Raw genomic sequence first — 14,233 nt, forward strand, 5'->3', positions numbered from 1 at the left:
TAACCCCGAAGTCTTTCTCTGTGGTCCCAGTAAAACCTCTTCACAATCACAGTTGTTGCTATCAGGTTTCTGTAGTTAGAGATTCTGGTTTCTGTACAGTATAGAATTTATGTTGAAGTCAGAGTGGAGTGGAGTGACTTCTGGTTTCATCTCACCATTAGGTGGCAATGCAGAGAACCCTGCCCTGAAAGCAGGGTTACTGTTACCAAATCTTCCAGGGGTCCTAAGAACCCTCTCTGGAGTAAGTTAATGCCAGGGCAGCAGGAGGGCCTTGCCTAGGAGAAGTCCAATTCCTGGTGCTGATGTAAAAAAACATGCTTGTTCCATAGATGGGATCTGAGGTTCAGGGGTGAATGGCCAGTGTCTGATCTTCTGAAGCCTAAGCCAAGTCACTATAACAAGTGTTCAGTGTTTAAGGCCTCTCACTGTAGTATACAATTTATGTGTTCCTATCTCTATTAGATAAGAACGTGTTTGCACACATAAGGTTTTCCCATTTCAATGTGCCCATGCAATGTTAAAACATTCTTTTTTTTTTTTTTTTTTTTGGTTTTTGGGCCACACCCGTTTGACGCTCAGGGGTTACTCCTGGCTATGTGCTCAGAAATCGCCCCTGGCTTGGGGGGACCATATGGGACGCCGGGGGATCGAACCGCGGTCCGTTCCTTGGCTAGCGCTTGTAAGGCAGACACCTTACCTCTAGCGCCACCTTCCCGGCCCCGTTAAAACATTCTTATAATGAGCACTAGATGACAGTTTGGAGTATGAGCACTGTATTCGAAGTCTGAGGTGTCCAACTTATTTCTCCATTAACTTCTGTGAACAAAAACATTAGATCATTATTACAAACATACTTAGTTTGAAGACAAGTTACTGAAACATTCTTACAATGAGCATTTTAAAGGGATTCCATGGCATCGAAATTCCTTCCCTATAGAAATCTGTGGACAAAAGCATTAAAACATTATTGCAGGGCCCGGAGAGATAGCATAGCGGCGTTTGCCTCGCAAGCAGCCGATCCAGGACCAAAGATGGTTGGTTCGAATCCTGGTGTCCCATATGGTCCCCCGTGCCTGCCAGGAGCTATTTCTGAGCAGACAGCCAGGAGTAACCCCTGAGCACTGCCGGGTGTGGCCCAAAAACAAAAACAAAAACAAAACAAAACAAAACATTATTGCCGATATCTTTTAAAAGACAATTAGCTGATAACATGCTTTATCTTATGCTGCCATATCTGCTCTCTATCCCATGGAAGTGTAAAAGAGAATATAACCTGTTGAAGATTTTGCAGAAAACAGGGATATCTGAAACTTCATGATCATCAAACTTAAACCACAAATGTCTTGTTGAATTTTTACAATAGGCCACAGAGAGTGACCTGTGCCTACTTCTCCACTGTGATTCAAAACAGAAAATGTTATTTTTTCTTCAAGTTGTTCTTAGAATCAATAACATACTGTGACAAGACAAGGTTTTCTAAGGGGAAATCCACATAGGTCTGTAATTTTTGCTTCCACTTGCTCTTGTAGAAAAAGGGTTTCAGATGTATTAAAGGCATGGGTGGAAACTTCCAAATTTCTTTTTTTTTTTTCGGGCCACACCCATTTGATGCTCAGGGGTTATTCTTGGCTAAGCGCTCAGAAATTGCCCCTGGCTTGGGGGAACCATACAGGACGCCGGGGGATCGGACCATGGTCCTTCCTTGGCTAGCGCTTTTGAGGCAGACACCTTATCTCTAGCGCCACCTCGCCAGCCCCAAAACTTCCAAATTTCTATCTCTTATTAGAGAATTCTACTGAGATCTGCAGTGACTGCAGTAAAACTTGTTATCTGTCAGTTTTTCTTTGGAAAATAACCTGAGATAAATGCAGGAAAGTCTCAAATGTTCCAGCCTATTTGTGACAGGTGAGGCATTGGACTGTGGATTTGAGTTGACCCTGTAAACATGTAGCAATAGTAGACTTATTGAGCTGCTTGTGTCTCTGTCAAGCATATTCTGCAGCTTTCAAGTCAGCGAGATGATCTTTGTTTTCCTCTTTATGTTTTATTCTATTATCAGCTTTAGTCAGGTCCTAATGGAGACCATTCAATAGACATAGAGGTAGTTTATGTGAGTCTTGTTGGTTACCGATCTTATCAACTGTTATCTTAAAGTCTTTTGGACTGATATGCCTGTACTAATTATGAAATTTCCTGTCCACAGGGCTTTCATAATTAGGCCAAATTATTTTGCCACTTTACTTTTATGCCCCAATGTGTTTAGCCTATTAATATCATCCTGGTAATCAGCCAACGATGGAGCATTACACAGGCACTGCAATATTGAGTTCATGTAACAAGTATTTCCTAATTTACAAAGTCCAGTGAAAGCTGAACAAGTTATTCAAAAACAGGACTGAAATTTTGAATCTGATTACTCTTTTATTTTTAATTAATATTGAGACCATTGTGAATTACAAATCTTTCACAGTTGTATTTAAGGCATATAGTGACAGTGAATTAGTGCCTTTCCCACCACCAGTGTTGACCTCCCTCCACCAGGGTTCCCAGCATGCTTCCCAAACCTCTATCCTTAGCCCCTGATCTATTAGTGTAACAGATCTATTTTGTGTTTAGCTTGTTATAGTTCGGGCCTCTTGATTCTATTGTCATTGACTTTGGCTTGGGGATATAGTTCTGACCATATTTTCCCTCACATAATGCACCTGAGATCACTTGACCCCTGGGTCCCATTCACATATTTTTCTTTTCTCAATTTGTAGTAAGACATAGAAATATGAGGCAAAACAAAATGATTCATGCTCTAAGGTTATATGAAAAAGAGGGGGCTCCTATCTAGAAGATATAAATAAAATAAAAGGGGGGGGCAGATGTGACAGATGTGGTGCAGTAAATGTTGGGGAACTTAGAAAGGAAATTCTTTTGGTCTACAGGGGTCTCAAACTCATGGCCCGTGGGCCGCAAATGGCCCTCCGTACAACATTTTGTGGCCCTGTCCTAGAGGAATCTTTTTTTAGTTTGGGTCACACCCCCCAATATTCAAGGCTTACTACTGACTTTGCACTCAAGGATCACCCCGACTTTGTCTCCTGTGGCCCCCAGGTAAATTGAGTTTGAGACTCCTGGAAGATATATAGTGTGTCTCTACTCATAAAGCATACTGTCGTAAGACTGACTACAGGCTCCAGTCATGTTAGTTGTCCAACCCAAAGGTCTTTCTTTATTGTCCCAGGAAAAGTTCTGTTCAGTCACAGGTCATAATTGTTGAAGCAAATCCTGAACCACATGGTTATGGGCTCTTAGGGAGGCTGTGAATATTGCCAGGAAAGGCTGACTATGTGTACTGAGTCATCCACCATGTTACATGGGCCTGACACATGAGATAGTAAGTAAATCAATGTGGTGAGTTCCACCTGTTGAGTGGATTTATAATTTGTAGGCACTGTTGTTGTCAGTGAGATGCTGGTGATACCACCATTTCCTGATGAGTCATTGGAGCATTAGGGATGGGGAGAGAATGGATTATTGAAGAAACACAAAAGGCATCCTTCTGGAAAAAAAATCCCGGGCTCTTTCAGCCCAGTAATGGAAGGAAAGTTCTTCTGAGAAATCAGCTAAAGTTCTTTGAAGAGACTCTGAGGGGCAGAATTAATTCAATTTCCTTTTTTTTTTTAATAGGTAAGACAATGATACTGGAGTCATAACCCAGTTTTACATGGGCTAGTAAGCTTTCCTAAATTATTTGAAAATTTATTAACTACATATATGAAACAAGGGTGTGAGGCTGCTTGTTGTGTAAATACAGTCATTTTGATGGAACAGTTAATTGGGCTTTAGCAACAGTTGACAATCAGAGCATAGCAAAGATCAGTAACCATAATTTTTCTCCAGGGGTTAACTTGGAAAGATAGGACTTTGGAGCTGGTCCATAAAATGTCCAATTCCTTTTGAGCTTCAAGGGTTAATTGCCTTGAACTATCCAGGTTGGATTTCCCTTTGAGGATGAGAAATAAATTACTGAGCTCAGAATTGGAAATTCCAAGGGAGTGGTGGATCCTATGTATGTCTCCCAGCAGTTTTAAAAATCATTAAAGGTTTTGAAATCTTTCTGGAAGATGGAGATTTTCTGAGTATGCACTGTAGTGCATTCTAGAACATAGCCCAAATATTCATATGGTGGCAGTGTCTAAATTTTATCTGTGACAACCTATAAACCAGATACAAGAAAGCATGTTATCACATCTTTATATAATCTCTGAAACTCCCTGTTGTTAGAACATATAAGAATATAATGAATAATATAAACATGGGGGATACTTTTCATAAACAGGTCAACAAACCAGGTCAACAAAATATTGACACATGGTAGGTGAATTAGTAATTCCCTGGGGTAAAACAGTCCACTGAAGTCTACATAAAAGTGCTCAGTTGTTAAAAGATGGAGAATGCAAAGCATTTAATGTTCTCTGGGTATATGGGTATGTTATAAACACAGTCTTTTAAGTCTATTAAAAGCAGTGGTCAATCTTTAGGAATATTTAGGAATTGCTGGGGTGGGGAGGCCAGGTTGCAGGCTGCCCATAGGAATCATGGTAGAATGAACATTCCTTAGGTCAATTAACAATGGCCATTTGCCCACTTTCTTTTGCATAGCAAAAACAGGAGAATTACATTCTGAATATGAGGTTTCAATATGTACAGCTTACGTTGCTCCTCTACCAGATCTACCAATACCTTTAATTTTAGTAAGTTTTGCAAGGGTCACTGTGGAGTCCACACAAGATCATGATATTTCCACTGAATGTGGAGAGGTGGTGAGAGCTGAACAACAGTGACTCTAATTAAAAAAGTGTGGCTTTTTCATTGGAACTAGAGAGGGAGGTGCGGGGAGGCATATTGTAAGTGGTGTGTCACTATTCGTGTAGATCTTGACGCCACACATTCAGGTGCAGGGAACTACATATGGTTTAAAGGTGACCCCCTTCTTCTGGATCAATGCTTTTCAGACATCTAGCACTCTGCCAGACAGAGGGAGAAGAAAATAAACCTAGTCCTTGCAGGCCATATTTCTTGCATGCTGAGTTACGATGCCAGTATTTGAAGAAATAATGGAAACATTGGCACCTGTGTTAAACATGTCTTCAAATTTCTTCCCTCGAGTCTCAAAGGTTATATGTGGATGATCAGCCTTTGTAGAATTGTAGGTAAAGGTCACCTGAGGACCAATAAAGGCTGCTAGGAGGTTGATGCTACCGAAACTTCCAATCCTAGGACAATGAGGACTGGAAGTTGCCACCTTTGTAAAAGGGAGTAGTAGAAACTGGGCAATGCAGTCTCCCTTCTCAAAAGTCCAAACAGTTGGCATGGAAATGACAATTCTTTCACCAACATAATCAGAACTTTATCACTACATAAACAGTGACTCCTTAATAGTTAGACTGTTTCTGCCCAGGAGCAGGCATGATGAGATTGATCCCTTTATGCCATATTTTAGTCCAATATTATGGCTACTGTCCATATCCAAGGCACTACTTTCTCAGTAGCAGGTTGCAGTGAATCTATTGATCATAGGTCTGTTGGCCAAAGGGTGCCACCATTTCCACTTCATATATTTCAAAGGGACCAGTTTGGTCTTAATAATTTCATGAAAATGATTGTATCACAAATGAAACCATTAACACAATAGTGGATGTGTTAATTTACTTATAATGCTATAAGCATTATAAATATAATGTTTATAAAATTATTATAAGTAAATATCTGCTAAAAGGAAAGACAGAAACAGGAATGGGCAGAACACAGGTGTCCAGATAAAGAATAGAGTCTTTAGGATTGAAGATCTATGGGATGATTGATTAAATGCTCAGGGAGCTGGATAAAATAGATATGGCAGAACTGGAGAAACACAGCGGGTAAGGCATTTGCCTCGCATGTAGCTGAGCATCCAGGTTTGAACCATGACACTGCATATGATCCCTTGAGCATCACCAGGAGTAATTTCTGAGCACAGAGTCAAAAGCAAGCCCTGAGTACCAATAGGTGTTATCTCCAAACAGATTAAAAACAGCAGCAACAACATAATAGATATACCAAAATCCCGCAGAGTTTTTTGAAAGGGTTGTTTCATTAAAGTGAACAGGGGTCAGATTGGACTCAAAAAAGGGTCTGTAATTCTTCTCATTTATCACCTGGATTTGTATAATCTGCAGTTTTGAGCAAGGATATAGCCTGCTGATAAAGGTTAAGGCCTACTGGTGCTGGTAAAAGACAAAGTGATGAAGAGCCCTTGTTTGTCAATGGAGGGAAAGGACATGGAGAATTCTCACAAAGGAGAACCGTGCAGAAAGTGATTGCTCAGGAGCCCACAGGATTTCTGTTTAGCCGGATTCCACCACTCTGCATCGTGGCTGGATTTCTGTAGACCTCCTCTTAGGATTTTATCTTTTAATTTTTAAATGTATTTAATTATAAAACCTTCTAAATTTAAACATCATGGTTTACATAATAAATAAGCCACAGTCATTTACATTATAAATAACTCACAGTAATTTCTTGCATTCAATATCCCAACACTAATCACACCACCAATATAATAGTCCCTTAACCATTGTCTTCAGCATTCCATCATCCCCCAAGACTGCTTCTTGGCATGTACAAATAATTTACTTAATATTGCTTGTTACAACTAAATGGTAAAAAAAGAAACCTTCATTAAAAGGTGAAAAAACTTTTATTAAAAGAAAATTTGTGAAATTGTCATATCTCACACTGGGATAATTTAGGCATTGCCTGAAGGTTTACTTCTTTGTTGCCATTTGAGCATTCTATTGTTGGTTTTGTTGAGTTTAGGTTGCTTATATGGCAATTTCACATCTAATTTGGTGCATTCCCATTGGGATGTCAGTATTGAAAAATATGAAAGTGTTGTGTGACCTTATATGCTCTAGTCAAGATCTGGGCCTAGGAACTGACATGGTGGCTGCTGTGGGTCATGGATGTGGCTGCTGGGGCTTCCAGAAGTACAGAGGCATATGGGAGGCTGTCTGCCAGGACTCCAAAAAGATTACAGAGATCTCAGCTCCCAAAATGGCATACCCGAAGTTTTTGGTGGTTAGACCTCAGTAGAGATCAGTGGAAAAGTGGTGAAGTTGGGCCATTGGTGTAGCAACAGTTGTGGAATGCGTGTGTGTAGCTACCAAGGCGTCAGCAGGGCAGAGGACTTACCCCGACTCCTTCCCGAGATGCTCCAGAGCCATCAGTCTTGAGAACTGTATTTTCATGAGTTTTGCAGCTTGGCTTGCTTCTCATTTAAGAGTTAAATGAATCTTGTGGCCAGAGCGAGGGCGCAGCGGTAGGGTGTTTGCCTTGCATGCAGCTGACCTAGGATGGACTGCACTTCCATCCTTGGTGTCCCCTATGGTTGCCCCAGGAGTGATTTCTGAGCACATAGCCAGGAGTAATCCCTGAGTGTCACCGAGTATGCCCCCCCTAAGAAAATTAAATGAATCTATGGTGCTGACCAATGGGACAGTGTAGAGAAATCTCAAAACTCCTCAAGTTTTGAAGGGCATTTTCTATGTGCTTCCTTTATTTTTCAGTTGTTTTCTTTTTTTCTTTCTTTTTAATTACAGAGCTTCTTCTTCCCATATACCACCATATGTAGACTGTGAAAGAGGTAAAACCCTTAACTTTTCCTTTTCAGTCATCAGGTCATGTAAGATCATATTAGTGGGACACCTATAGGCTGTGTTTACTAATATTTGGGCTATTGTTCATGCATAGCAAATGCACAGAGTCTGGCTTCTTGTTCCTCTAGAGTACCCCTACGCGACTAAATAGCCAGCTCGAGGATTTTTTAATATTAAAGGATTTTTCAATATTAAATTAAAATATTAAAAATATTGTTCAATATTAATTTAATTTAAAATATTAAATTAAAAATATTCTAATTTCTTAAAGCCCTCACTACATTACCTTTAAACTCTTCATTATCAGTTAAACATAATCCTCACATTTTTAGGAGAAGGAGCACAGGAGACACCTAGCTGGGAAACTATTAATGTGGCAGGCAGGAAATTGGTACTGAAACCTTAACCAGGTGGTGGGTGAAGAACTCCTACTCTAACCTCTCTAGTAAAAAGACTGGGACTGGGGGCCGAGAGATAACATAGCTGTAGGGCATTTGCCTTGCATGCAGCAGATCCAGGACAGATGGTGGTTCAAATACCGGCATCCCACATGGTCCCCTGAGCCTGCCAGAAGCGATTTCTTAGCAAAGAGCCAGAAGTAACCCCTGAGCACCCCCGGGTGTGACCTCCCCTCAAAATAAACAAAGAAGAGACTGGGACTTGTTTATTCATTGGATAAAGTGGTGAGAGATGAAGTGAAAGAGAAGTAGAACATAACACTGGGTTTCTGACTTGTAAGACTCGGAGGGAGCATGGGAGGAAAAACAATGGTATAAAAAGAGAATTTGGGGGACTAGGAAGGGAAATTGAAGCAGGAGCTTAAAGAACACTAGTAGCTTAAAATGAGCAGTGGAAAAGGCCAATAAACAGATGATATCAGGGTCCAAGGGAGATAAGTTAATAATGTCAGTCAGGAGAAGGAAAATGAGATGAGGAGTGGAATCACTGGAGATATTTAATAAAAAATCTCTAAGGTAAAGATGTGGCTCTTCATGGCTTAGGAGCCAAGAAAAAGTAGACAGACAGACTGATCACTCCAGGTTGTCTTTTTTAAATTTCAAACATTTGTAAGAACCAACACATTTTGGGTCCCCAAACAATGCCCAGAAAGTCTCCAAGTGATGTCACTCCTGGTGAGATTTGGCTATCAGAGCTGGAGGCTCAATTCTGGGGCCCAAGGATGAGATTATTGCTTGGGTGCTGCAGTTCTGGAGACTCCACACATTCATACATGGTAATGCTCAGGAGGCCAGCTGTGCTGGTTGGTTCCCATACAAGGAACTAATCTCTGGAACTAATGATAAGACTAAGGGAGAAGTGAGGAAGCTGCCCAAGTGGGAAGGAGGCTTTTACAAAGTTTATTTTTGTTATGGTGACGTTTTGCATAGTGTTGAGTGTTCTAGAAGGGTATATGGGGTTGAGTTATAGAAGAAAACTCTCTCTGAGGGTTTCTCTGAGGTCTGAGAGACCTGTGTAGAGAGCACAGGCCAGGGGATCAACCTGAGCAAGCTCACTACTTTTTGGGGGCTCACTACTTCCTTGAGATACGAAGAGAGTAGAGGCAAAAGTCAATCCCTTTGAAGAAATTAGTTTGTGGAGCTGAAGGGATGTTTGCTTGTCAACTTGAGGTTCTTTTGGCAAAAGAGAAAAAGAAATTGCCTCGGGGAAAGAATTGATGCCAGGACTGGGCTAGGCTTGAGAAGAAAAAAATCTAAAAGACCACCATGAAGTAAAGGAGCAGGAACCCAAGGCTGGCAGATGTCCTTGGGCCATTTGGGGTGTGTGTGTAAGTGTGATTTTGAAGCTTTGTCAAATGCAAAGATGAAGAGAGATATGCACACCAAAGGCCTTGGTCCCCAAATGAATGCTCTTGAGTTAAGTAAGTTCTCTCATCTCAAATCATTGCTGATCTAGTTGGTATAACGCCAATGCCTTACTAGTTTGGCTTCTAGTTTGAAATCTCACAGCTAGTCTATGGGGATATGGGTCGGGTTAGAGGGAATGTTCAGGTCATGGGCTCTCCTCAATGGTTCAGTTGTGACTTGTGTATGCACAGCAAAGGGACAAACTATCGTGCAAGTTGACAAGGAAGAGAGGTGGAGAATGTGGTAATAAAACCAAAGCAGGTCGCTTGCTAGGAAGTGTTGATTAGGGCTTGTACTGACTCAGATCTCTTTATTCAAGTCTGCAATAAGTTGCCTTGTGTGATGAAAGTTTACCTGGAAGCCCCAACTTGAAGCTATACTTGGAATCAGTTTGTCTCAAACATTTCCAATACTCTGTCCCCCACATTCCAAATGATTTTATTTGGCAAATTGTGACTCCTCTTAGTGCATAGAATGTTGTAAAGTTGGCCAGCGACTTGAATTTATTTATTCATTTACTGATATTTTATTAAACCATTGTGACGTACAAAATACTTCATAGTTGAGTTTCAGACACACAATATATCAGGCCACCAGTGTCGACCTTCCTTCACCAATGTTCCCAGTGCCCGTCCCATGCCACCACCACTTGCCCCCAGCCTGCCAGCACAACAGGCCCATTTTAAGTTTTGATTGTTAAAGTTTGGGACATACCCAGTGGCCCTCAGGGATGACTCCTGGCTTTGCACTCAGAAATCACTCCTGGCAGGCTTGGGAGATAGATGCCATGCAGAGAATCGAAACCAGGTCTAGCCCAGGTCAGCTGCATGCAAGGCAAACATCCTACTGCTGTGCTATCTCTTCTCTCTGGACCTCATGATTTCATTCTTGTTGACTTTGGCTTGGTTATTTAGTTCCTTTTTCAACACCATCTATGCACCTGGGACCACTTGGCCTCTGACCCCATCATTTCATATTTGTGTTTCTCCTCTTCCACGCGTTTCTTTCTATACTCTGGTGACCTGAGTTTAAAAAAAAAAACTGAACAACTATTTGGATGAAATATTTATGTTCCTTCAAATTCATACGTTGAAAGGATTTGAGGACTATGGGGTTTAATTAGGTCACAGGGGTTATTAGATTAATGATCATATTAGATTAGTGGCCTTCTGAGAGGAGCAAGATAGCTCTCTCCATGTCTAGACAGAAAGGCCATATGAGGGAGCACAGACAGTGACTGCTTACAAGTCAGAAAGAGCACCTTCATGAATTGATGACACGGCTGCCATCCTCACCCTCAATTTCTTGACTATAATTGTATTTGGTTATGGCACCCATGGTGGCTATCATCGTACTATAATGTAAAGAATACCACCAGGTGTTATCAGGCATTTTCACTGAAGCTTCTTCTAATACCAAGAATCCTCCTTAATACATGATCAGCATAATGGTTATAGAATGGCAAATGACTGGAGGGCAAAGTGACTGCCAGTTGCCTGGGTACAGGCCTTCTCCATTAACCTTCCGCTTTTTAAGTTGTTTTTGGATGTTGGACTATTGAACAAGCAAGGCTTCATTAGGATTCAATTGCAGATGGATGCCTTTTTAAACTACATGCCAAGAACACTCCTCTTCAGTGGTCCTAAATCACCTTGTTACTCATTACCTCTGAATCCTCTCATTTACATGTGGTCTCTTCTCATATGAGTGTTTTAAGTAAATTTGAATATGCTTAGACACTTTTATGGGCATTGTAAATCACAATTGAATTTCAGGTCTTGGTTGTAGTCCAGCCAAGATGCATTCCAATTAGAAATAATTGCTGTTAATGCAGTTAGGATGTGGTAGACGCCCACTGTGACTTGCATCTTTGTTCTATTAAATCCCCTAAGAATCTCTTCTTTACTCTTCAACTAAATGGCCAGCCCCTTCAAATATATGCTTTTGGAATTGTAATAGAGGAGGAATATTGTGCCTCCTTTCTCTTAATTAACTTCGTTTAGAATGGGTTTGGGACATCAGTTCATCTAAGAGAATCTTTTGATCCTGTAAGCACACAGCTAAAATTGAGTAGGATATCGCGTGTGAAATAAACTGTCTTTTGTTCTCTGGCACACACCAAATACCTATAATCTTCTTTGAGTATTAATGCAATATTTTTGATGAATATGATAGTTTGATGAAATTATCTGTGTCTGAAAAGCTTAGAGCAACTAAGCAATACTAGAGCAACAAGCATGAGCTATTACTTTTATTATCACAGAACAAGATTTTTTTTCAAGAAGGGTTTCTGAATGGAGGGAAAGAATTATCAGAATCATCTGGGCAGCTCAACAGAAATCTGTAGTGGATTTCCAACCCCACAGTCCTGCTACCATTGTCCTTAAAACAACATCTTAACCCCCAACAAATTCAAAAGTTCATTTTTTTTAGACATTCTCAGAATCTCTCATCCTACCTCTCACTCAGTCCTTCCTATTTCCTTCACAAAGAAGGCTATTTGCACAAAGGCTACTATTGTTCTGTTAAGGCAGATTCCCTCACCAGCCTGGGAAGGAGTTCCAGAAATATAGTCATTAACATATCTTTTCTTAATCTTGCTTTTATTGTTACTCTCCAAAGCATGAAAGTGGTTGGCCAGTTGATTGCGCTTAGAAAACAACAGATCTGAAATAGAGGCAGTACTGCCAAATGAACACGAATAACATTACACATTCGGTGAGAGAACATCTATGTGAGTCTTAAAGTTCCAGATTAAACACTTGAAATTAACCACATAAATATGTTTGCTAGATTAATAAGTAGCAGGACATTTTACAAAGTAGAACTTAATTGGCCCGGTAAGAAAACACCATTCTTTGATTTCTTCTAGAAAGCAATGTGAGCGTCTTTAGAATTTGCTCTAAGATCACTTTCTACTGGTCATTTTGAGAACATGCAGTAAAGCTGCCTGATGCGATCTAATAGAAACTGGACCAACTCTGAGTAGGTGACAATCCATGGAGAGGAGTGAAACTGCACAGCTGCTTTGGGAGACCACTGGGTGGAATTATCTCAAAAAGTTCTTTGTTAAGATAAGAGCTGTGGGTCCTTGGGAGAGGTCAATCCAGTTAAAATGTCCTCCATATACTTGGTTTCTCATGCACGTCTCATTTCAGGTTCAAGCATCATTACCACTTGATCCATCTCCCAAAGAAATAATCAGTTTATTTATGGTGATAAAATGAGCTGGTTTTTTGTTTGTTTGTTTGGCTTTTTGGGTCACACCTGGAAGAGCTCAGGAGATACTCCTGGCTCTGCACTCAGAAACTGCCCCGGCAGAGCTCAGGGGACTATATGGAATGCCAGGAATCGAACCACTGTCTCCTGGGTTGGCTGAGTGCAAGGCAAATGCCCTACCTCTGCGCTGTCTCTCTGACCCCCAAATGGGCTGTTTTTTTTGTTTTTGTTTTTGTTTTTTGTTTTTTGGGTCACACCCAGCGTTGCTCAGGGGTTACTCCTGGCTGTCTGCTCAGAAATAGCTCCTGGCAGGCACGGGGGACCATTTGGGACACCGGGATTCGAACCAACCACCTTTGGTCCTGGATCAGCTGCTTGCAAGACAAACGCCGCTGTGCTATCTCTCCAGGCCAAATGGGCTGTTTTTAAAGTTAAAAAACAAGTCACCAACAATAATCATAACAGAAAACAATATTTTCAGGAGTTAAAAAAATTTCAATATTTTCAAAAGACTTCATTCGTTGAAAATGCTGGTCCATATGGAAGAAAAGAATGGCACTTGCAGTCTCTGGGTGCTTTCTGCTTACAAAAATACTTTTCTTTAATGAAAGAAGATCATTCGGTATGGAGTCTCAGAGGCCATCAGTGGTGAAGTTGGTCTTTAGTCTTTTTTTCTTCTGCCAACGAAGCCATCCATGACATTAAAGCCACCCATATAGTCAAAGAAAAGCAGTGCGTTCTTGACGGGCAACAGACTGAGAGAAATAGGAGAGCAAACTTGGTTACCTTCCCAACTCAGACAAAAAATGACATTACTGTCTTGTCCCAGCTCAAGTCATCTACTCAACCACATGTTAACAACATGCGTATTTAGGGTTATCTAAGGCTTGTGTCCTAAGGAGAGCACAAACCAAGATCTCTCCTTAGTTTCACTTCAGTTATTTCACTCACATAAAATGTCAGTTTCCAAAGAGTTCCCTGCATTCAGTCATGACTGATAGAGGCAGTAAAGCTCTGTGGGTAGAGTAAACAGAGAGAAGCTTTGATTCCAGTTTGATCATTCCTACATCTAGTGTAGGAAAATTACTAGCACACATGTCTTGTTTCTCTCATCCATCATTCTGGGATTGGTGAGGATATGATGCAATAGTTCCTCAGAGCTTTGGGAAAAATCTAACTGAGACTATTTATCTTTTTTTGTTGTTGTTGTTGGTTTTTCGGGCCCACCTGAGCATCAGCTCAGGGGTTACTCCTGGCTAAGCACTCAGAAATTAACCCCTGATTTGGGGGGACCATATGGGACGGGGATGGGGGGATCGAACTGTGGTCCTGATCCATGGCTAGCGCTTGCAAGGCAGACACCTTACCTCTAGCACCACCTCGCCGGCCCCTATTTATCTTTCTTATCTTCACTGGCTCCTCCTAGAGTATTCTGGAATTGTTGATCCTAATGATCACTGT

General features: G+C 41.0%; 1 protein-coding gene across 1 annotated transcript in view; it reads right to left on the minus strand.

Annotated features, from left to right (window-relative positions):
- The window catches only part of LOC126020452 (epidermal retinol dehydrogenase 2-like), a 185,798-nt gene that overhangs the window by 156,231 nt on the left and 15,334 nt on the right, over positions 1–14,233 (minus strand). Inside the window, exon 6 of the mRNA XM_049781928.1 lies at positions 13,161–13,527. Coding sequence (XP_049637885.1) covers positions 13,434–13,527 — 94 coding nt within the window. The 3' untranslated portion in view covers positions 13,161–13,433. The remainder of the gene's footprint in view (positions 1–13,160; positions 13,528–14,233) is intronic.

This window comes from Suncus etruscus, chromosome 10 (assembly GCF_024139225.1).
Source record: "Suncus etruscus isolate mSunEtr1 chromosome 10, mSunEtr1.pri.cur, whole genome shotgun sequence".
Taxonomy (NCBI): Eukaryota; Metazoa; Chordata; class Mammalia; order Eulipotyphla; family Soricidae; genus Suncus; species Suncus etruscus.